General features: G+C 58.2%; 1 protein-coding gene across 1 annotated transcript; it reads right to left on the bottom strand.

Moving 5' to 3' along the window:
• Positions 1-239: 239 nt before the first annotated feature.
• Positions 240-23,472, bottom strand: PPP1R13L (protein phosphatase 1 regulatory subunit 13 like). Its single transcript, XM_033083864.1, is given in 15 exon segments — positions 240-342; positions 1,250-1,314; positions 3,038-3,084; positions 3,087-3,236; positions 6,287-6,453; positions 8,326-8,351; positions 9,194-9,301; positions 10,270-10,404; positions 10,916-10,942; positions 12,161-12,611; positions 16,448-16,517; positions 19,824-19,922; positions 21,529-21,886; positions 21,969-22,090; positions 23,407-23,472. Coding segments are annotated over 15 exon segments (1,983 nt in total). The 5' UTR covers positions 23,462-23,472.
• Positions 23,473-24,683: the final 1,211 nt, after the last annotated feature.

The raw sequence follows: 24,683 nt of genomic DNA on the forward strand, positions 1-24,683 counted from the left end.
GACAGAACCTTCTAGAACCTTCCAGGACCTTCCAGGACCCACCAGAACCTTCTAGAACCCACCAGGATCATCCCAGAGCCATCCAGCAGAGCCATCCCAAAATCCTCCCAGATCCCTCCCAGTCTCGGTCATCGTGGTGCTCAGGAACCCCTGATCGCTGGGAAATAGAGATGGACCTGCCAAGACCTGACAGAACCTTCTAGAACCTTCCAGGACCTTCCAGGACCTTCTAGAACCCATCAGAACCCTCCAGAACCTTCCAGAAACTCCAGGATCATCCCAAATCCTCTCAGACCCCTCCCAGTCTCGGTCATCGTGTGGTGCTCAGGAACCCCCTGAGCGCTGGGAAATAGGGATGGACCTGCCAGGACCTTCTAAACCTTCCAGGACCTTCTAGAACCCATCAACCCTCCAGAATCCATCAGAACCTTCCAGGACCTTCCAGAGCCATCCCAAAATCCTCTCAGACCCCTCCCAGTCTCGGTCACGTGGTGCTCAGGAACCCCCTGATCGCTGGGAAATAGAGATGGACCTGCCAGGACCTGCCAGAACCTTCCAGGACCTTCTAGAACCTTCCCAGAACCCCCTGACCCTTCCAGGACCTTCCCAAAACTTTCCAGGACCCCCCCAGACCTTTCAGGACCTTCCCAAGACCCCTCCAGAACCTTCCAGGACCTTCCCTGACCCTTCCAGGACCTTCCAGAACCTTCCCAGACCCCCCTGACCCTTCCAGGACCTTCCAGGACCTTCCCTGACCCTTCCAGGACCCTCCCCTAATTCCCAGCTGGATTTTTGGGGATTTTGGGATCAATAAATTCTGGTTTGGCACCACCTGAAGCCCCCTGACCCTTCCAGGACCTTCCAGGACCTTCTCTGACCCTTCCAGGACCCCCCAGACCCTTCCAGGACCTTCCAGGACCCCTCCCCTAATTCCCAGCAGGATTTTTGGGGATTTTTGGGGGATTTTGGGATCAATAAACTCGGCTTTGGCACCGCTGTCACTCTCTGTGTCCCCAAATTTGTCACCCCCTCCCAAAATAAAAACCCAACAGAGACCCCCCCAAAATAAAAACCCAACAGAGACCCCCCCCCCAAAATTTGTCACCCCTCCCCAAAAAAAAATCAACAGAGACCCCCCCAGAGCATCCAAGTTTTTTTTTATTCCCAAAAAATTCCCAAAAAATGGAGGAGAGACACCACGGGGGGGGAGGGGATGGGGAGGGCTGAGCCCCAAATTTGGGGAGGGGGCTGGGAGGGGTCCAGGAGCCCCCCCCTCAGATTTTCTTCCTCTGTGGGCCGCACCCTCGGGAAGAGCTGGGGGAGAAATGGGAGGTGAGACCCCCACCCAAAATAAAAAATCCTAAAAAGACCCCCCAAAATCAATCCCACAACCCCCCAGGGTTATTAAAGGGAGGTGAGACCCCTCCCCAAAAAAATCCAATCCCAAAAACTCCCCAAGGTCATGGAAAGGTTGTGAGACCCTGAGACCCCTCCCCCAAAAAAAAATCCCAATCCCAAGAACTCCCCAAGGTCATGGAAAGGATGTGAGACCCCTCCCCAAAAAGGGTGAGGGGCTGTGGGATCCCCCAAATGCTCCACACCCCATGGGACCTCCCCAAATAATCCCACAGGACCCCTCCCCCATGGATTTAATCCTCTGAGACCCTCCCCAAATACCCCAGACCCAAAGCCGCCCCTGGGACCCCTCCCTGACCCGCAGACCCCTCCCCAAATACCCCAGACCCCTCCCCCACGGATTTACCCCCTCTGAGACCCCTCCCCAAATACCCCAGACCCCACAGGAGACCCCTGGGACCCCCAAGAAAGGATTTGGGGACTGTGAGACCCCTCCCCAAATCCCCCAGACCCCTCCCCCATGGATTTAACCCCTGTGAGACCCCTCCCCAAACACCCCAGACCCCACAGGAACCCTGGGACCCCAATAAAAAGGATTTGGGGACCAAGAGACCCCTCCCCAAACCCCTCAGACCCACAGCCGCCCCCTGGGACCCCTCCCTGACCCGGAGACCCCTCCCCAATAGATTTATCCCCTTTAAGACCCCTCCCCTATGGATTTACCCCCTCTGAGACCCCTCCCCAAACCCCCAGACCCCACAGGAGACTCCTGGGATCCCCCCTGACCCCGGAGACCCCTCCCCAAATACCCCAGACCCCACAGGAGACCCCTGGGACCCCAAGAAAGGATTTGGGGACTGTGAGACCCCTCCAAATACCCCAGATCTCCCTTGACCCCGGAGACCCCTCCCCAAACCCCCCAGACCCCTCCCCAAACCCCCCAGACCCCTCCCCCATGGATTTATCCCCTCTGAGACCCCTCCCCAATAGATTTACCCCCTATGAGACCCTCCTCAATAGATTTATCCCCTCTGAGACCCCTCCCCAAATACCCCAGACCCCACAGGAGACCCTGGACCCCCAAGAAAGGATTTGGGGACCATGAGACCCCTCCCCTATGGATTTACCACCTCTGAGACCTCCCCAGATCCCCAGACCCACAGCCACCCCCTGGGAGCCCCCCCGGCACTGGAGACCCCTCCCCTATGGATTTATCTCCTTTAAGACCCCTCCCCAAACCCCCAGACCCCTCCCCCATGGATTTATCCTCCTTAGACCCCCCAATGGATTTACCCCTCTGAGACCCTCCCCAAGCCCCCAGACCCTAAAACCGCCCCCTGGGACCCCCAAAAAGGATTTAGGGACCATGAGACCCCTCCCCAAATACCCCGACCCCTCCCCCATGGATTTATCCCCTGAGACCCCCCAATAGATTTACCCTATATGAGACCCCTCCTCAATAGATTTATCCCCTCTGAGACCCTTCCCCAAATACCCCAGACCCCCCAGCCGCCCCTGGGACCCCTCCCTGAGGGACCCCTCCCCAAACCCCCTAGAGCCCACAGGAGACTCCTAGGACCCCCCAAAAAAGGATTTGGGGACCATAAGACCCCTCCCCAAATACTCCAAACCCCTCCCCAAACCCCCAGCCCCCCCCCCGCCCCTGCAGCCCCCTCCTCACCCCAAAGTAGTTCCTGGGCACGTATCCCTCGTGGCCGTAGAGGACCCCCACCACCAGTCGAGCTCCTCGGGGGGCTCGCGGCGCAGGACGGTCACCGGCTCCCCCTCGCGGAACGAGAGCTCGTCCCCGAACTCGGCGCTGTAATCCCAGAGCGCGTACACCACGCCGCTGTTCAGCACCCCCATGCCCTGCTCCACCTCTGGAACCCAAAACACAAAATTGTTACCCCAAAAAACAAATGTTATAGTCCTGGGACCCCCAAACCTGCCCCAGTGACACAAACCCAAAAAAAACCCCAAAAAAACCCAAAAACCCCAAATGTCCCCAAATCCCAGAGCGCGTACACCCCGCTGTTCAGCACCCCCATGCCCTGCTCCACCTCTGGGAACCCCAAAACATAAAATTGTTATTGTTCTGGGACCTCAAAACTGCTCCAGGACCCCAAAAATCCACCCCGGTGTTACCATAGTGACACAAATCCCAAATAATCCCAAATGTCCCCAAATGTCCCCAAATCCCAGAGAGCGTACACGACCCGCTGTTCAGCACCCCCATGCCCTGCTCCACCTCTGGGAACACCAAAAATACAAAATTGTTACCTCAAAACTGCCCTGAGACCCCCAAAATCCACCCAGATCACCATAGTGACACAAATCCAAATGTCCCCAATCCCAGAGCGCGTACACCACGCCGCTGTTCAGCACCCCATGCCCTGCTCCACCTCTGGGGACACCAAAATACAAAATGTTATTGATCTGGGACCCCCAAACCTGCCCTGAGCCCCCAAAATCCACCCAAATCACCATAGTGACACAAATCCCAAATGTCCCCAAATCCCAGAGCGCGTACACGACCCGCTGTTCAGCACCCCCATGCCCTGCTCCACCTCTGGGAACCCCAAAAATACAAAATTGTTACCTCAAAACTGCCCTGAGACCCCCAAAATCCACCCCAAATCACCATAGTGACAGAAACCCAAAAAAATCCCAAATAACGCCAAAAAAACCCCAAATGTCCCCAAACCCCAGAGCGCGTACACCACCCCGCTGTTCAGCACCCCCATGCCCTGCTCCACCTCTGGGGACACCAAAAAAACAAAATTGTTATTGATCTGGGACCCCCAAAACTGCCCCAGGACCCCCAAACCTGCCCAGTGTCACCGCAGTGACACAAACCAAAAGAACCCCAAAAAACCCCAAATGTCCCCAAATCCCGACACCCCCCCGCTGTTCAGCACCCCCATGCCCTGCTCCACCTCTGGGAACCCAAAATATAAAATGTTATTGTTCTGAGACCCCCAAAATCCACCCCAAATCACCATAGTGAGAGAAACCCCAAAAATCCCAACATGTCCCCAAACCCCAGAGCGCGTACACCACCCGCTCTTCAGCACCCCATGCCCTGCTCCACCTCTGGGGACACCAAAAATACAAAATTGTTACCTCAAAACTGCCCAGGACCCCCAAAATCCACCCCAAATCACCATAGTCAGAGAAACCCAAAAAAACACCAAAAAACCCAAATGTCCCCAAATCCCAGAGCGCGTACACCACCCCGCTGTTCAGCACCCCCATGCCCTGCTCCACCTCTGGGACCCCAAAAATAAAATTGTTATTGTTCTGGGACCCCCAAACCTGCCCCGAGACCCCCAAACCTGCCCGGTGTCACTGCAGTGAGAGAAACCCAAATAATCCCAAATAACCCAAATGTCCCCAAATCCCAGAGCGCGTACACGACCCACTGTTCAGCACCCCCATGCCCTGCTCCACCTCTGGGGACCCCAAAACACAAAATGTGACCCCAAAATCCCGATTGTTACCCCAAAGCTGCCCTGGTATCACCACAGTGACACAACCCAAAAAAAACCCCAAAAAACACCAAAAAACAAAACAAAAAAAACCAAAAAAACCCAAATGTCCCCAAATCCCAACACTCCCAGTCCTCCCAGTCCTCCCAGTGCTCCCAGTACAGACCAGTGAGGTAACTGGAGCACTCAGATCTACCATCAACCCCAGTATCCCCAGTTCCCACATCCCAGTATCCCAGTATCCCCAGTTCCCCACACCCCAGCCCCCCCCCAGCCCCTCCCAGTCCCTCCCAGTCCCTCCCAGTACAGACCAGTGAGGTAACTGGAGCACTCAGGTCACACCACAAACCCCCAGTATCCCCAGTTCCAATCCCAGTATCCCCAGTATCCCCAGTTCCCAATCCCAGTATCCCCGTATCCCCAGTTCCTCGTACCTCAGCCCCTCCCATCACTCCCAGTCCTCCCAGTGCTCCCAGTACAGACCAGTGAGGTAACTGGAGCACTCAGATTCACACCATTAAGCCCAGTATCCCCAGTTCCCAATCCAGTATCCCCAGTATCCGCAGTTCCCCAGCCCTCCCATCACCCCCAGCCCCTCTCCCAGTCCCTCCCAGTCCCTCCCAGTACAGACAGTGAGGTAACTGGAGCAGTCGCTGTACCCCCCGGTACGGGTCGCACCATTAACCCCCAGTATCCCCAGTTCCCCAATCCCAGTATCCCCAGTATCCCAGTATCCCCAGTTCCCCAGCCCCTCCCATCACTCCCAGCCCCTCTCCCAGTCCCTCCAGTACAGACCAGTGGGGTAACTGGAGCAGTCGCTGTACCCCTCCGGTACGGGTCACACCATTAACCCCCAGTATCCCCAGTTCCCAATCCCAGCACCCAGTATCCCCAGTTCCCCGTTACCCCAGCCCCTCCCATCACCCCCAGTCCACTCCCAGTGCTCCCAGTCCCTCCCAGTACAGACAGTGAGGTAACTGGAGCAGTCGCTGTACCCTCCGGTACGGGTCACACCATTAACCCCCAGTATCCCCAGTTCCCAACCCCAGTACGCCCAGTATCCCCAGTTCCCAATCCCAGTATCCCCAGTTCCCCACACCCCCAGTCCCTCCCAGTCCCTCCCAGTACAGACCAGTGAGTGTAACTGGAGCAGTCGCTGTACCCCTCCCGGTACGGGTCACACCATTAACCCCCAGTATCCCCAGTTCCCAATCCCCAGTATCCCCAGTATCCCCAGTTCCCTGTACCCCCAGTCCCTCCCAGTCCCTCCCAGCCCCTCTCCAGTCCCTCCCAGTACAGACCAGTGAGGAACTGGAGCACTCAGATCACACCATTACCCCCCAGTATCCCCAGTTCCCAATCCCAGTACCCAGTATCCCCAGTTCCCTGTACCCCCAGCCCATCCCAGTGCCCCCACCCCTCCCAGTGCTCCCAGTACAGACCAGTGAGGTAACTGGAGCAGTCGCTGACCCCTCCCGGTACGGGGTCGCATTTCTCCACGGCCAGGCTGCCGTCGCTGCCCGTGGTGGCGAAGATCGCGGCGCCGTGCCGGACCAGGGCCACGCACACGGCGGTGTCATTGCACGAGGCCGCGCAGTGCAGGGGGGTCCTGGAATGGGGGACACCCCAAAATTAGAGAGGGGACCCCAAAAATTTGGGATTGAACCCCAAAGTTTGGGATTGCACCCCAAAATGAGAGATTGAACCCCAAAATCAGATCCCAGCACGGCGGTCACTGCAGGAGGCCGCGCAGTGCGGGGGGGTCCTGGAATTGGGGGACCCCAAAATTAGAGAGGGGACCCCAAAATTATGGAGTGGACCCCAAAAGTTTGGGATTGAACCCCTAAGTTTGGGATTGCACCCCAAAATCAGATCACAGCACAGCGGTGTCATTGCACGAGGCCGCGCAGTGCAGGGGGTCCTGGAATGGGGGACACCCCAAAATTAGAGAGGGGACCCCAAAAATTTGGATTGAACCCCAAAGTTTGGGATTGCACCCCAAAATCAGATCCCAGCACAGCGGTGTCATTGCAGGAGGCTGCGCAGTGCAGCGGGGGCCTGGAAGGGATTGAACCCCAAAATCAGAGAGTGAAACCCAAAATTTGGGATTGAACCCAAAAATTTGGGATTGAACCCCCAAAATTAGAGAGGGGGACCCAAAATTAGGGATTGAACCCCTAAAGTTTGGGATTGAACCCCAAAATCAGATCCCAGCACAGCGGTGTCATTGCACGAGGCCGCGCAGTGCAGGGGGGTCCTGGAAGGGATTGAACTCCAAAATTAGAGAGGAGACTCCAAAATTATGGAGTGGACCCCAAAATTAGAGATTGAACCCCAAAAGTTTGGGATTGAACCCCAAAAGTTAGAGATTGAATCCCAAAATCAGAGCACAGCACGGTGGTGTCATTGCAGGAAGCTGCACAGTGAAGGGGGGTCCTGCAGAGAGGGGACCCCAAAAATCAGAAACTGCACCCCAAAATTTGGGATTGAACCCCTAAAGTCAGAGATTGAACCCACAAAGTTTGGGATTGCACCCCAAAATCAATCCCAGCACAGCGGTGTCATTGCAGGAGGCTGCGCAGTGCAGGGGGGTCCTGGAATTGGGGGACCCCAAAATTACAGATTGAACCCCAAAAATCAGAGAGAGAACCCCAAAAGTTTGGGATTGAACCCCCAAAGTTTGGGATTGCACCCCACAATCAGATCCCAGCACAGCGGTGTCACTGCACGAGGCCGCGCAGTGCAGGGGGGTCCTGGAATTGGGGAACCCCAAAAATCAGAAACTGCACCCCAAAATCAGGGGCTGGGTCAGGGATTGACCCCCAGAATCAGGGACCACCCCAGGAGTGTCGCTGGGGTATTGGGGTCTCTCTGTGCTCCATCCCTGTCCCACCCTCCAAGTCCCTGTCCCCCATGTCCCCACAATGTCCCCAATGTCCCCAGTGTCCCCCTGTCCCTGTCCCCGTCCCACCATCCATGGCTGTAAGGGTCCTGTCTGCCCCTGTCCCCAATGTCCCCCTGTCCCCCCAATGTCCCCATGTCTCCAATGTCCCACTGTCCCCAATGTCCCTGCTGTCCCCAATGTCCCCACTGTCCCCAATGTCCCCAGTCCCCAGTGTCCCACCATCTGTGGCTGTCAGAGTCCTGTCCCTCCATGTCCCCCCAATGTCCCCAATGTCCCCGCTGTCCCCAATGTCCCCAATGTCCCCATTGTCCCCAATGTCCCCAATGTCCCCAGTGTCCCCGCGGTCCCCATGTCCCCAGTGTCCCACCATCCGTGGCTGTCAGGGCCCTGTCCCTCCATGTCCCCCTGTCCCCAATGTCCCCAGTGTCCCCAGTCCCCGTCCCACCATCTGTGGCTGTCGGGGTCCTGTTCCCCCTCAATGTCCCCAATGTCCCCAATCTCCCCACTGTCCCCACTGTCCCCAGTGTCCCCAGTGTCCCCGCTGTCCCCACTGTCCCCATGTCCCCAATGTCCCACCATCCGTGGCTGTCAGGGCCCTGTCCCTGATGTCCCCAATGTCCCCAATCTCCCCACTGTCCCCATGTCCCCGATGTCCCCAGTGTCCCACCATCTGTGGTTGTCAGGGTCCTGTCCCTCCATGTCCCCCCAATGTCCCCAATGTCCCCAATGCCCCAATGTCCCCAGTGTCCCCAGGGTCCCCAATGTCCCCCCGATGTCCCCAGTGTCCCCAGTCCCCGTCCCACCATCCGTGGCTGTCAGGGTCCTGTCCCCAATGTCCTCATCACATCCCCACTGTCCCCAATGTCCCCAATGTCCCCATCCCACCATCCATGGATATCAGGGTCCTGTCCCCCCATGTCCCCCCTGATGTCCCCGATGTGCCCAATGTCCCCTGTCCCCAATGTCCCCCCGATGTCCCCAGTGTCCCTGTCCCTGTCCCACCATCCATGGCTGTCAGGGTCCCATCCCTCCATGTCCCCAGTGTCCCCAATATCCCCATCATGTCCCCAATGTCCCCAATGTCCTCATCATGTCCCCGATGTCCCCTCGATGTCCCCAGTGTCCCCAATGTCCCCAGTCCCTGTCCCACCATCCGTGGCTGTCAGGGACCTGTCCCCAATGTCCCCAATGTCCCCAATGTCCCCATGTCCCCAATGTCCCCATTGTCCCCAGTGTCCCCGCTGTCCCCAATGTCCCCAATGTCCCCAATATCCCCGCTGTCCCCAGTGTCCCCATGTCCCCAATGTCCCCAGTGTCCCTGCTGTCCCCACTGTCCCCAATCTCCCCGCTGTCCCCACTGTCCCCACTGTCCCCACTGTCCCCCCAGTGTCCCCACTGTCCCCATGTCCCCTGTCCCACCATCCGTGGCTGTCGGGGAGTTGACGTTGGCGCCGCTGGCGATCAGGAAATCCACGATGGCGTAGTTGGCGCCGCAGATGGCGTTGTGCAGCGCCGTGATGCCCTCGTCGTTGGGCTGGCTCGGGTCGTTCAGCTGGGGACAGCGGCGTGTCCCCTCACTGCCGCCGGGGACACCCGGGGACAGCGCAGGGACAGCCCTGGGACACCCCAGGGACACCCACGGACACCCGGGGACAGCCAGGGACACCCCAGGACAGCACAGGGACAGCCGGGGACAGCCGGGGACAGCGGGGGACAGCCCAGGGACACCCAGGGACACCCCAGGGCACCCCAGGGACACCCGGGACAGCCCAGGGACACCCAGGGACACCCCAGGGACACCCCAGGGACACCCTGGGACAGCCAGGGACAGCAGGGGACAGGTCGGGACACCCCCGATGTCCCCCAGCCCCGCTGTCCCACAACTCTGTCCCCTCACTGCCACCGGGGACACCCAGGGACACTCCAGGGACACGCCCGATGTCCCCGCTGTCACTCAGCCCCGCTGTCCCATAGCGGCCTGTCCCCTCACTGCCGCCGAGGACACCCGGGACAGCCCTGGGGACAGCCAGGGACACCCCAGGACACCCCCGCTGTCCCCACTGTCACCCACTCGCTGTCCCTGTTCCCGCTGTCTCTCTGTTCTTGTCCCCGCTGTCCTGCTGTCCCCACTGTCCTGTTGTCCCCACCCTCTGTCCCTGTTCCCACCCCTTCTCCGTGTCCCCACTTTGTCCCCAGTGTCTTCCATCCTTCCCCACTCTCCTCCTGCTTTGTCCCCACTGTCCCCTACTGCCACCACCGCCCCCCAGTGTCACCTCTGCCACCCCCCCAGTGTCCCCGCTGTCCCCAATGTCACCTCTGCCACCGCCTGCTGCTGTCCCCGCTGTCCCCAGTGTGACCTCTGCCACCCCCCGCTGTACCCACTGTCACCACCGCCCCCCAGTGTCCCCGGTGTCCCCAGTGTCACCTCTGCCACCCCCCCGCTGTCCCCAGTGTCACCTCTGCCACCCCCCCCGGTGTCCCACTGTCACCACCCCGCCCCCCCGCTGTCCCCAGTGTCACCTCGGCCACCGCCTGCTGCACCACGTCGAGCTCGCCGGTCAGGGCCGCGTCCAGCAGCAGCACCAGCGGGTTCAGCCGGACCCGCGCCCCGGGGCGGCGCCGCGGACACGAGGGGTCCCGCAGGGCGGAGCGCAGCTCCTGCGACAGAGGGTGGGGTCAGGGGACATTGGGGACATCACCCGGGACAGTGGGGACATCACCCGGGACACTCCAGGGACATTGGGGACATCACCAGGGGGAGAGGAGGGGTCCCGGAGGGCGGAGCGCAGCTCCTGTGACAGCGGGTGGGGTCAGGGGACATTGGGGACATCACCCCGGACATTGGGGACATCACCGGGGACATCACGGGGGACACCCCCGGACACTGGGGACATCACCCCGGACACTGGGGACATCACCCCGCGGACAGGAGGGGTCCCGGAGGGCGGAGCGCAGCTCCTGCGACACGGCCGGGGTCAGGGGACATTGGGGACATCACCAGGGACATCACCGGGGACAGTCCCGGACACTGGGGACACCACCCGGGATACTGGGACAGGGGTCTCACAGGGACAGGGACACGTGTGACACTGGAGGGGTCTCAGATGGACAATGACACCCTGGGGGTCTCACAGGGACACGGACACGGTGTGACATTGGGGGTCACTCTAAGGGACAAGGGCACCTCGGGGGTCTCACAGGGACAGGGACACCGTGTGACACTGGGGGGCTTGTCTCAGAGGGACAATGACACCCTGGGGGTCTCGAAGCGACAATGACACTCCGGAGGGTGTCTCTAAGGGACAATGCCACCTCGGGGGGGTGTCTCAGAGGTACAAGGACACCCCGGGGGTCTCACAGGGACACCGTGTGACACTGGAGGGGTCTCAGAGGGACAATGCCACCCCGGGGGGGTCTCTAAAGGACAGGGACCAGGGGGTCTCACAGGGACAGGGACACTGTGTGACATTGCACGGGGTGGCCTCTAAGGGACAGGGACACGGTGTGACATTGGGGTCTCCAGGGGACGCTGACCAGAGGGTCTCTAAGGGACAGTGACACCCTGGGGGTCTCAGAGGGACAGGGACACTGGGGGGTGTCTCAGAGGGACAGGGACACCGTGTGACACTGGGGGTGGTCTCAGAGGGACAAGGACACCCCGGGGGTCTCACAGGGACAGGGACCAGGGTGACATTGGGGGTCTCTCTAAGGGACAATGACACCTCGGGGGTCTCACAGGGACAATGCCACCCCGGGGCTCTCAGAGGGACAGGGACACCGTGTGACACTGGGGGGGTCTCTAAGGGACAATGACACCCCGGGGTGAGGTCTCTAAGGGACAGGGACACCGTGTGACACCGGGGCTCTCACAGGGACACTGTGTGACACTGGGGGGTCTCTAAGGGACAATGACAGCTCGGGGTGAGGTCTCACAGGGACAGGGACACCGTGTGACACTCTAGGGTCTCAGAGGGACAATGACACCCCGGGGGTCTCACAGGGACACCGTGTGACACCGGGAGGGGCCTCAGAGGGACAATGCCACCCCGGTGCTCTCACAGGACACCGTGTGACACTGGAGTGTCTCAGAGGGACAGTGACACTCCAGAGAGTGTCTCAGAGGGACAGGGACACCGTGTGACACCGGGAGCGGGTCACAGAGGGACAGGGACACCCGGGGGGAGTCTCTAAGGGACAATGACACCCCGGGGGTCTCCAGGGGACAAGGACACCTCGGGGGGTGTCTCAGAGGGACAATGACACCTCGGGGGTCTCTAAGGGACAATGACACCTTGGGGGTGTCTCTAAGGGACAGGGACACCGTGTGACACCGGGGGTGGTCTCACAGCGACAATGCCACCCCGGTGCTCCCCCAGTGCCACCTCCACCCCCCCTAACCCCACTCACTCACCGACCCCTGCCCCGCCACCGGCGCCACCACGGGCGCGCTCTCCACGGCAGGAGGAGGCGACAACGCCACCGACGGCGACAGTGCCACCTCAGCCGTGTCCCCCGGTGTCCCCGCGCGGTGCAGCAGGCGGGTGATGAGCTGCCGGTACTGGCGGCTCCGGGACGGCACCGCGGCGGGCCCGGGGCTCTGCTCCATCGAGCCCCGGCGCTTCAGCGGCCGCGGCATCTCGGCCAGCACCCGGGCCACCTCCTGGAACTCGGGCACCCTGCGCGCCTCGGGCGGCAGCAGCGGCTGCAGCCGCGTGGGGCTGAGCGGCCGCGCCGGGCTCGGCTCGGGGGTCCCTCCGGGGGTCCCTCCGGGGGTCCCTCCGGGGGGGACTCGGGGTCCGAGATGCGCAGGAGCCGCTCCAGTTCGGCCTCGGGTTCGGGGGGGTCCGGGGGTGAGGGGCGGCCTGGGGGGTGGGGAGGGGGTTAGGGAGAGTTGGAGTTGGGGGAGAATCCCTGGAATTGGGGGAGAATCCGGGAATAATTGGGGGAATCCCTGGAACTGAGGGAATCTATGGAATTGGGGGAGAATCTGGGAATTGGGGGAATCCCTGGAATTGGGGGAGAGCCCGGGAATAATTGGGAGAATCTCTGGAATTGGGGGAGAACCCCAAAACTGGGGGAGAGGTCAGGAATTGGGGGAATCCCTGGAATAATTGGGGGAATCCCTGGAATTGGGGGAGAACTCTGGAATTGGGGGAATCCCGGGAATTGGGGGAGAACTCTGGAATTGGGGGAGACCACCAGAATTGGGGGAATCCCGGGAATTGGGGAAATCCCTGGAATTGGGGAAGAACTCGGGAATTGAGGGAGAATCCCAAAATTGGGGGAGACCCCGGGAATTGGGGGAATCCCTGGAATTGAGGAAGAATCCGGGAATTGGGGGAGAACCGGGAATTGGGGGAGAGCCCGGGAATTGGGGAGAATCTGGGAATTGGGGGAATCCCTGGAGTTTGGGGAGACCGTTGGAATTGGGGGAATCCCTGGAATAATTGGGAGAATCTCTGGAATTGGGGGAATCCCTGGAATTGGGGGAGAGCCCTGGAATTGCGGGAGAATCCGGGAATTGGGGGAATCCCTGGAATTGAGGGAGAGTTCGGGAATTGGGGGAATCCCTGGAGTTGGGGAATCCCTGGAATTGGGGGAGATCGCTGGAATTGGGGGAGACCCCGGGAATTGGGGGAGAATCCCGAAATTGGGGAGATCGCTGGAATTGGGGGAATCCCTGGAATAATTGGGAGAATCTCTGGAATAGGGGGAGCTCGGGAATTGGGGGAGAATCCGGGAATTGAGGGAATCCCTGGAATAATTGGGAGAATCTCTGGAATTGGGGGAGAGCTCAGGAACTGAGAGAGAGCCCTGGAATTGAGGGAGACCCCTGGAATTTGGGGGAATCCTGGAATTGGGGGAGAGCCCTGGAATTGCGGGAGAATCCGGGAATTGGGGGAATCCCTGGAATTGGGGGAGAGCTCGGGAATTGGGGGAATCCCTGGAATTGGGGGAGATTGCTGGAATTGGGGGAATCCCTGGAATAATTGGGAGAATCTCTGGAATTGGGGAGAGCTCGGGAACTGAGAGAGAGCCCTGGAATTGAGGGAGACCCTGGAATTTGGGGGAATCCCTGGAATTGGGGGAGAGCTCGGGAATTGGGGGAATCCCTGGAATTGGGGGAATCCCTGGAATAATTGGGGGAATCCCTGGAGTTGGGGGGGAAACCGGGAATTTGAGGAGAGCCCTGGAATAATTGGGAGAATCCCTAGAATTTGGGGAGAACTCTGGAACTGGGGAGAGCTCGGGAATTTGGGGAATCCCAAAATTGGGGGAGATGGCTGAATTGGGGGAATCCCTGGAATTGGGGGGGAAACCGGGAATTGGGGGAAAATCCGGGAACTGGGGGAGAATCGGGAATTGGGGGAAACCCTGGAATAACTGGGAGAATCTCTGGAATTGGGGGAGACTCTGGGAACTGGGGAGAGCCCTGGAATTGCGGGAGAACTCGGAATTTGGGGGAGAGCCTCGGAATTGGGGGAGAGCCCGGGAATAATTGGGGGAATCCCTGGAACTGGGGGAGCACTCTGGAATTTGGGCAATCCTGGAATTGGGAGAATCTCTGGAATTGGGGGGAGAGCCCGGGAGTTGGGGGAATCCTTGGAATAATTGGGGGAATCCCTGGAATTGAGGGAATCCCTGGAATAATTGGGGGAATCCCTGGAATTGAGGGAGAGCCCGGGAATAATTGGAGAATCTCTGGAATTGGGGGAGAACCCCAAAACTGGGGGAGAGGTCAGGAATTGGGGGAATCCCTGGAATTGGGGGAGAACCCCGAAATTGGGGGAGATCGCTGGAATTGGGGGAATCCGGGAATTGGGGGAATCCCTGGAATAATTGGGAGAATCCCTGAATTGGGGGAGAACTCGGGAATTGGGGGAGAATCCAAAATTGGGGGAGACCCCGGGAACTGGGGGAATCCCTGGAATTGAGGAAGAATCCGGGAATTGGGGGAGAGCCCGGGAATTGGGGAGAACTCTGGAATAGGGGGAATCTCTGGAATAATTGGGGGAGACACCTGGAATTTGGGGAGAACCCGGGAATAATTGGGAGTGGGGGGGAAGGAAGAAACCCCGTGGACCCCTCCCCCTTTTTACCCCCCCGAGACCCCCCAAAATCTCATTTTAACCTCCCAAAAATCCCATTTTTAACTCCCCCAAGCCCCCCCAAAATCCCACTTTACCCCCAAAATCCCTTTTAACCCCCCAAAATCCCATTTTAATCCCCCAAGCCCCCCAAAAGCCCATTTTAAGCCCCCCAAAATCCCATTTTTACCTCCCAAATCCCATTTAAATCCCCCAAAATCCCATTTAACCCCCCCAAACGCCCCCAAAATCCCCTTTATCTCCCCAAAATCCCATTTAACCCCCCAAAATCCCATTTTAACCCCCTCACTCTCCCCCAAATTCCCTTTTACTCCAAAATCCATTTTAAACCCCCAAAATCCATTTTTACACTCCAAAATCCCCTTTTAACCCCAAAATCCCATTTCAACCCCTCAAACCCCCTTTTTACCTCCCCAAAATCCCATTTAACCCCCCCAAAAATCCCATTTTAACCCCCCCAAAATCCCATTTTAACCCCCTCACTCTCCCCAAAATTCCTTTTTACCCCCCCAAAATCCCATTTTCACCCCCCCCGCCCCCCAAAATCCATTTTACCCCCCAAAATCCCTTTCAATCCCCCCCAAAATCCCATTTTAAGCCCCCCACTCTCCCAAAATTCCCTTTTAACTCCCAAAATCCATTTTAAACCCCCCAAAATCCCATTTTAACCACCCCAACCCCCCCAAAATCCCCGTTTACCCCCAAAATCCCCTTTTAACCCCCAAAATCAATTTTAACTACCCCAAACCCCTCAAATCCCTTTTTACCCCCCCAAAATCCCATTTTACCTCCCCAAAATCCATTTTTACCCCCCCAAAATCCCCTTGTAACGCCCCAACCCCCCACAAAATCCCTTTATCCCCCCAAAATCCCATTTTAACACCCCCCAAACCGCCCAAAATCCCCTTTCAAACCCCCCTAACCCCTCCAAAAAATCCCATTTTACCCCCCAAAATCCCATTTTAAACCCCCCAAATCCCCTTTTTACCCCCCAAAAATCCCCTTTTAACCCCCCAAACCCCCCCAAAATCCCATTTAACCTCCCCAAAATCCCCTTTTAACCCCCCCAAATCCCATTTTACCCCCCCAAACCCCTCCAAATCCCATTTTCCCCTCTCACCTTCCCCCCCCCTCGGGGGGGCCGGGGGGCAGCGCCGGCACCTTCTGGGGCGACCCCCGAGCCCCTCCCCCAGCGGGAGCCACGATCAGAGGAACCCCCTGGGACCCCCCGCCCCTCCCCCTCCCTGCTCCCAAAACGCGTTTTGGAGCCTAAAAATCATGGAGAGGGGGAGGGGCTTGTGCCGGGGGGTCTCCGGCCGGGGGTGGCACCGGGATGCGCGACACCGGCTGCTGGCCCGGGTGCCACCCCGGGGCAACGTCCTGGCCCCGGTGGCGAGCGGAAAATCGCCGCCCCTCCCCCTCCTGTCGCCGTTCCAGGGGGACAGTTTGTAATTGCGGGGTAAGGTGGCGCTGTGAGCGCCGAAAATTCCGTCTGGAGGGGGAGGAAAGGGTTAAAAGGGGTTTGGTGTAAAGTTTGGACGTCCCTAAATGTAAAAAAATTGAAATAAAAATTAAAAGTTTTGGCTCACTTTGGTTCCGTCCAGGCTGGATTCTCGCCACAGCCCCAGCGGGGGTCGCGTTTGGCCCCTCGGGGGGTCCCTGGGGAGGGGATGGGGAGGTTGGGGGGGGGGGTGGAGACCACTCCCCAAAATAGGGGAGGGGGGTTGGGACCCCTCCCGAAAGGTTTGGATGGGGTGGAAAAGTTTAGAGCCCACCCCAAATAAAAATAATGATAATTTTTTTTAAGAATTTTAAAAATCTGGAGTCTCCTCCTCGTTCTAAATCCCCCCTAAAAAAGCCCCCAGACCCTTAAAATATCGGGACCACCACCCAAAAAATTATTAGAACTCTCTGTCCACCCTAAATCCGTCAAAAATTGCCAGACCATTCAAAAAAACCCAAATTTCCCAAAAAAAAAACCTAGAATCAATTCCCCAACCTTAATTTTGCTCCAAAAATGGATCCAGACTCCCCCAAAATATCGGGACCACCCCCAAAAAAATTCCTAGAAGTTTCTCTCCACTCTAAACCCCTTCAACAACTTCCAGACCACCCAGAAAAACCCAAATTTCCCTCAAAAAAAATATCCTGGAATCCGTTCCCCACCTTAAACTGCCCCAAAAAGCCCCCAGAACCCCCAAAATATCGGGACCACCCCCCAAAAAATTTCTAGAGGTTTCTGTCCATCCTAAATCCCCTCAAAAATTCCCAGATCATCCAAAAAATCTCAAATTTTCCCCAAAAAAATATCCTGGAATCTCTTCCCCCACCCTAAACTGCCCCAAAAATGGATCCAGACCCCCTAAAAATATCGGGACCACCCCCCAAAAAATTATTAGAACTCTCTGTCCACCCTAAACCCCCTCAAAAATTCCCAGACCAACCAAAAAAACCCCAAATTTCCAAAAAAAAAAATTTCTGGAATCCATTCCCCACCCTAAACTGCCCCAAAAATGGATCCAGACCCCCAAAATATCGGGACCACCACCCAAAAAAATTCCTAGAAGTTTCTCTCCACTCTAAACCCTTCAACAACTTCCAGACCACCAGAAAATCCCAAATTTCCAAAAAAAAAAAATATCTGGAATCCATTCCCCACCCTAAACTGCCCCAAAAATGGATCCAGACCCCCCACAAATATCGGGGACCACCACCCAAAAAATTCCTAGAAGTTTCTCTCCACTCTAAACCCCTTCAACAACTTCCAGACCACCCAGAAAATCCCAAATTTCCAAAAAAAAAAAATATCTGGAATCCATTCCCCACCCTAAACTGCCCAAAAATGGATCCAGAACCCCCAAAATATCGGGACCACCACCCAAAAAATTCCTAGAGGTTTCTGTCCGTCCTAAAACCCCTCAAAAATTCCCAGACCACCCAGGAAAAACCAAATTTCCCCCCCAAAAAAAAATCCTGGAATCGTTTCCTCACCCTAAACTGCCCCAAGAATGGATCCAGACCCCCTAAAAGATCTGGATCACCCCCAAAAAATTCCTAGAACTTTTTGTCCATCCTAAAATCCCGTCAAAAATTCCCAGACCACCAAAAAAACCCCAAATTTCCCCCCAAAAAAATTCTGGAATCGCTTCCCCACCCTAAACTCTCCCCAAAAATGGATCCAGACCCCCCAAAATATCGGGACCACCCCCCCAAAAAATTTCTAGAATTCTCTGTCCATCCTAAATGCCCTCAAAAATTAACAGACCACCCAGAAAAACCAAATTTCCCCCCAAAAAAATATCTGGAATCATTCCCCACCCTAAACTGCCCCAAAAATGGATCCAGACCCCCCAAAATATCGGGATCACCACCCAAAAAAATTCCTAGAGGTTTCTGTCCACCCTAAATCCCCTCCAAAAGCCCCCAGACCCCCCCAAAAACAGCCCTGAATCCCCTTCCTCATCCTAAACTCCCCACAAAAGTGTCCAGACCATCCCCAAAAAAGCCATAAATCGCCCAAAAAAATCAAAATCCCCATCAGTGCCAGCCCCACCTTCCCTGTGCCACCCCCCCATTGTCCCCTGGTGTCCCCTGGTGTCCCCTGACCCCCCAGACCCCTGAAAAACCCCCCCAAAAAAAACCCTAAATCTCCCAAAAAAAACCCAAAAAACCCCAAAATCCCCACCAGGGTGCCAGCCCCACCCACCCTGTGCACCCCCCGGTGTCCCCCCCGGTGTCCCCCATTGTCCCCTTGTGTCCCCCGATGTCCCCCGGTGTCCCCTGGTGTCCCCTGACCCCCCAGCCCCCTGAGATCCCCCCAAAAAACCCCTAAATCTCAAAAAAAAGAGCCATAAATCGCCCCAAAAAAACCAAAATCCCCCCCAGGTGCCAGCCCCACCCACCCTGTGCCACCCCCCTGGTGTCCCCCCGATGTCCCCTGGTGTCCCCTGACCCCCCCAGCCCCAAAGACCCCCCCCAGAAAGCCCCAAAAAAAGCCCCAACCCCCAAAAAAACCCCAAAATCCCCCCCAGGTGCCAGCCCCACCCACCCTGTGCCACCCCCCCGGTGTCCCCCGATGTCCCCCTGATGTCCCCTGGTGTCCCCTGGTGTCCCCTGACACCCCCAGACCACTAAGAATCCCCCCCAGAAAGCCCCAAAAAAATCCAAAAACCCCTCCAAAAACCCAAAAATCCCCCCCAGGTGCCAGCCCCACCTCCCCTGTGCCACCCTCCCGATGTCCCCTCGTGTCCCTTGGTGTCCCTTGGTGTCCCCTGACACCCCCAGACCCAAAGACCCTCCAAAAAAACCCCTAAATCTCAAAAAAAAAAAGCCATAAATCCCTCCAAAAACCCCAAAATCCCCATCAGGTGCCAGCTCCACCTCCCCTGTGCCACCCCCCCAATGTCCCCCCGATGTCCCCTGATGTCCCTTGGTGTCCCTGACACCCCCAGACCCTCGAGACCCCCCCAAAACCCCCTAAATCTCAAAAAAAAAGCCACAAATCGCCCCAAAAAACCCAAAATCCCCACCAGGTGCCAGCCCCACCTCCCCTGTGCCCACCCCCCCGGTGTCCCCCCGGTGTCCCCTGGTGTCCCCTTGGTGTCCCCCTGACCCCCCAGACCCCTGAGACCCCCCCCAAAAAACCCTAAATCTCAAAAAAAAAAGCCACTTAACATCCCTCCAAAAAACCCCAAAATCCCCCCCAGGTGCCAGCTCCACCTCCCCTGTGCCACCCCCCTGGTGTCCCCCGGTGTCCCCTGATGTCCCTTGGTGTCCCCTCCGGTCCCCTGACCCTGAAAATCCCCCCAGACCCCTAAGACCCCCCAGAAAGCCCAAAAAAATCCAAAAATCCCCCCAAAAAAACCCCAAAATCCCCATCAGGTCCAGCCCCACCTCCCCTGTGCCACCCCCCCGATGTCCCCTGATGTCCCCCCGGTGTCCCCAGCCCCCCCAGCCCCCTCTCACGCTCGAAGCCCCCCGAGCCGGGCGCTTTTTTCTCGTAGGCCACGTCCAGGTCGGACTCGTTCCAACTTTTCTGCGGGCGCCGCTTGATGCCCAGGTCGTCTGGGGGTTGGGGACAGTGGGGACAGTGGGGACAGTGGGGACAGCGGGGACAGTGGGGACAATGGGGACAATGGGGACAGTGGGGACAATGGGGACAGTGGAGACAACGGGGACAGTGGGGACAATGGGGACAGTGGGGACAGTGGGGACAGTGGGGACAATGGGGACAGCGGCTCGGGGACACGCCCAGACAGGGCTGGGGACACTTTGGGAGGGGTTGGGGACATCTCAGGATGGGCTGGGGACAGCTGGGATGGGTTGGGGACACTTTGGGAGGGGTTGGGGACATCCCAGGAGGGGTTGGGGACATCCCAGGATGGGCTGGGGACACTTTGGGATGGGTTGGGGACAGCTGGGATGGGTTGGGGACACTTTGGGAGGAGTTGACATCCCAGGAGGGGTTGGGGACACTTTTGGAGGGGTTGGGGACATCCCAGGAGAGGTTGGGGACACTTTGGGAGGGGTTGGGGACATCTCAGGAGGAGTTGGGGACACTTTGGGAGGGGCTGGGGACATCTCAGGATGGGTTGGGGACAGCTGGAAGGAGTTGGGGACACTTTGGGATGGGTTGGGGACAGCTGGGATGGGTTGGGGACATCCCAGGAGGGGTTGGGGACACCCCAGGATGAGTTGGGGACACTTTGGGGGGGGTTGGGGACACCCCAGGATCATTTAGGGACACCCCGGGTGGCCCAAATTCCCCCAGTCCCTCCCCATGTCCCCCTCATGTCCCTCCAACATCCCCCCTGTCCCCTCCCCGCTGTCCCCCCTGTCCCCCTCACTGTCCCCCCATGTGCCCCCCAATGTCCCCTCATTGTCCCCTCGATATTTCCCCCCATGTCCCCCACAAAGTCCCCCCAATGTCCCTGAATGTCCCCCCAATCCCCAATGTCCCCTCATTGTCCCCCCTCCGTCCCCCCGTCCCAAATATCGCCCCCCGTCCCCCATGTCCTCAATGTCCCCCCTGTCCCCAATGTCCCCAGTGTCCCCTGTCCCTTACCCTGTCCCCTGTCCCCACTGTCCCCACTGTCCCAATGTCCCCAATGTCCCCCTGTCCCCAATGTCCCCACTGTCCCCCTGTCCCTTACCCTGTCCCCAATGTCCCCAATGCCCCCTCATTGTCCCCAATGTCCCCAATGTCCCCACTGTCCCCAAATGTCCCCCATTGTCCCCTCATTGTCCCCAATGTCCCCCCATCCCCAATGTCCCCCGTCCCCAATGCCCCCTCATTGTCCCCAATGTCCCCAATGCCCCCTCATTGTCCCCAATGTCCCCAATGTCCCCAATGTCTCCCCCATTCCCAATATCCCCTCACTGTCCCCAATGTCCCCAATGTCCCCCCAATGTCCCCCTGTCCCCATGTCCCCAATGTCCCCTCATTGTCCCCAATGTTCCCCTGTCCCCCCATGTCCCCAATGTCCCCAGTGTCCCCCAGTGTCCCCAATGTCCCCAATGCCCCCCCTATCCCCAATGTCCCCAATGTCCCCAAATGTCCCCAATCCCCACCAATGTCCCCCTATCCCCATTGTCCCCAATGTCCCCCCTGTCCCCCCTGCCCCCCCACTGTCCCCATTGTCCCCAATGTCCCCTGTCCCCAGTCCCTTACCCAGTGCCCGGAAGGCGGCGCCGGCCCCGCTCAGGCTCAGGCTCAGGCTCGGGTACAGCCCCTGCACCTCGTACGGGGGGGGGTTCGGGGGTCTCTCCCCCAGGAAGGCGCCCCCCGCCCCCTCCCCCCCCCGCGGGGGCCGTGGGGAGGGGGCTCTGCCCGAGACCCCCCCCCCCGAGCCGGGCACCGCCAGCACCTTGGGCCGGGGGGAGGGGGCTCGTTCGTCCCCCCCCAGGAAATGGGGAGGGGGTCTCGGCGAGCTGGGGCGGCCCAGGGGGTCCCCGAGACCCCCCCCCAAATCCAGGGGGTCACCGAAGCCGCGCCGGGCCGGGCGGCTCCTGCCGGGGCTGCTCTGCTCCTGGGCACCAAGGGGTTAACGGGGTTTGAGGGGGGGGCTCAGATCCGGGATTTGGGGGGGGGGATTTGGGGAGGGGTCTCACTTTGGGGGGGGGTCCCGGCCCGTCCGTCCAGAGCGACTCGAGCTGCCGGGACAGCTCGTCCACTTTGGCCACGGCCGTGTCCAGCTCCACCTGCTTGAGGTCCATGTGCTGCATGGCCAGCGCTGGGGGACACAAATGGGGACATTGGGGACATTGAGGGGACATTGGGGACAGTGGGGACATGGGGACATTGAGGGGACAGTGGGGACATTGGGGACATTGGGGGGATTGGCGACATGGGGACATTGGGGGGCTTGGGGACACTGGGGACACTGGGGACATTGGGGACATGTGCTGCATGGCCAGCGCTGGGGGACACAAATGGGGACATTGGGGACATTGAGGGGACATTGGGGACAGTGGGGACATGTGCTGCATGGCCAGCGCTGGGGGACACAAATGGGGACAGTGGGGACATTGGTGACATGTGCTGCATGGTCAGCGTTGGGGGACATGGGGACATTGGGGACATTGAGGGGACATTGGGGACATTGGGGACATGTGCTGCATGGCCAGCGCTGGGGGACATGGGGACACAAATGGGGACATTGGGGACATGTGCTGCATGGCCAGCGCTGGGGGACATGGGGACACAAATGGGGACATTGGGGACATGTGCTGCATGGCCAGCGATGGGGGGACACAAATGGGGACAGTGGGGACATTGGGGACAGTGGGGACAGTGGGGACATGTGCTGCATGGCCAGCGCTGGGGGGACACAAATGGGGACATTGGGGACAGTGGGGGGACATTGGGGGGCTTGGGGATATTGGGGACACAGGGGACAGGGAGGGACAGAGGGGGACATGGAGGGACACGGGGGGTCAGGAATTTGGGGAGGGGTCTCCCCAAATCTCACACTGGAAGGTGAGATTGGGGGATTGGGGGTCAGGAATTTGGGGAGGGGTCTCCCAAAGCTCACACTGGAAGGTGGGATTGGGGGATTGGGGGACAGGAATTTGGGGAGGGGGTCAGGAATTTGGGGAGGGGTCTCCCCAAGCTCACACTGGAAGGTGGGACTGGGGGGGTCAGGAATTTGGGGAGGGGTCTCCCAAAGCTCACACTGGAAGGTGGGATTGAGGGACAGGAATTTGGGGAGGGGTCTCCCCAAATCTCACACTGGAAGGTGGGGCTGGGGGGGTGGGGGTCAGGAATTTGGGGTGGGGGTCAGGAATTTGGGGAGGGGTCTCCCCAAATCTCACACTGGAAGGTGGGGCTGGGGGGGTGGGGGTCAGGAATTTGGGGAGGGGGACAGGAATTTGGGGAGGGGGTCAGGAATTTGGGGAGGGGTCTCCCCAAAGCTCACACTGGAAGGTGAGACTGGGGGGGTCAGGAATTTGGGGAGGGGGTCAGGAATTTGGGGAGGGGTCCCCCAAAGCTCACACTGGAAGGTGGGATTGAGGGACAGGAATTTGGGGAGGGGTCTCCAAAGCTCACACTGGAAGGTGAGGTCCAGCAGGTCCTGGGCGCTGCGCAGCCGCTCGCTCGCCATTGTCACCTCCTGGGGGGACACCGGGGGTCAGGGGGCGTTTGGGGGGTCTGGGGGGATTTTGGGGAGGGGTCTGGAGGCGATTTTTGGGGTCTCTGAATTATTTTGGGGGGCTCTTGGTTTTTTTGGGGAGGGGTCTGGGTGTGTCCAGGATTTTTGGGGGGATTTTAGGGCAGTTTTTGGGGCGTGTCTGAATTATTTTGGGGGGTTCTTGTTTTTTGGGGAGGGGTCTGGGATGGGTCCAGGATTTTTGGGGGGATTTTGGGGCAGTTTTTGAGGGGTGTCTGGATTAAAATTGGGGGTTCCAGGATTTTTGGAGGGATTTTAGGGCAATTTTTGGGGGGGTGTCTGAATTATTTTGGGGGGCTCTTATTATATTTTTGGGGGTGTTTAGAGCTTTTTTTTTTGGGATTTTGGCGCTTTTGGAGGGAACTTAGGAAGGGGAGGGGGCTCCAGGTTGTTTTTTGGGGAGGGGTCTGGGATGGGTCCAGGACTTTAGGGGGGATTTTAGGGCAGTTTTCGGGGTATCTGGATTATTTTGGGTGGTTCCAGGATTTTTGGGGGGATTTTAGGGCAGTTTTGGGGGAGCTCTTGGTTTTTTGGGGAGGGGTCTGGGTGGTTCCAGAATTTTTGGGTGATTTTAGGGCAATTTTTGGGGAATATCTGGATTATTTTGGGGGGCTCTTATTATTTTTTTGGGGTGTTTAGAGCTTTTTTTTTTTTATTTTGGCGTTTTGGAAGGAATTTAGGAAGGGGAGGGGGCTCCAGGTTTTTTTTTTTTGGGGAGGGGTCTGGGTGGTTCCAGGATTTTGGGGGGGATTTTAGAGTTGTTTTTGGGGGGTCTCTGGATTATTTTGGGGTTTTTTTTGAGTATTTAGTGCTTTTTTTTGGGGGATTTTGGTGCTTTTGGAAGGAATTTAGGAAGGGGAGGGGGCTCCAGGTTTTTTTTGGGGAGGGGTCTGGGTAGTTCCAGGAATTTTGGGGGGATTTTAGGGCAGTTTTTTGGGGATATCTGGATTATTTTGGGGTTTTTTTTTGAGTATTTAGAGCTTTTTTTGGGATTTTAGCGCTTTTAGAGGGACTTTAAAAAGGGGAGGGGGTTCCAATTTTTTTTGAGGACCCCTCGGGGACCCCCCTGGTGACATTTTGGGGACCCCCCCCGGACTCCCCCCCCGCCTCCCTCCCCTGGGAACGCCGCGAGCGGGGCGAGTCGGGACCCGCTCGG

The sequence above is a fragment of the Catharus ustulatus genome, chromosome 34 (genome assembly GCF_009819885.2).
Source record: "Catharus ustulatus isolate bCatUst1 chromosome 34, bCatUst1.pri.v2, whole genome shotgun sequence".
In the NCBI taxonomy this organism is placed as follows: Eukaryota; Metazoa; Chordata; class Aves; order Passeriformes; family Turdidae; genus Catharus; species Catharus ustulatus.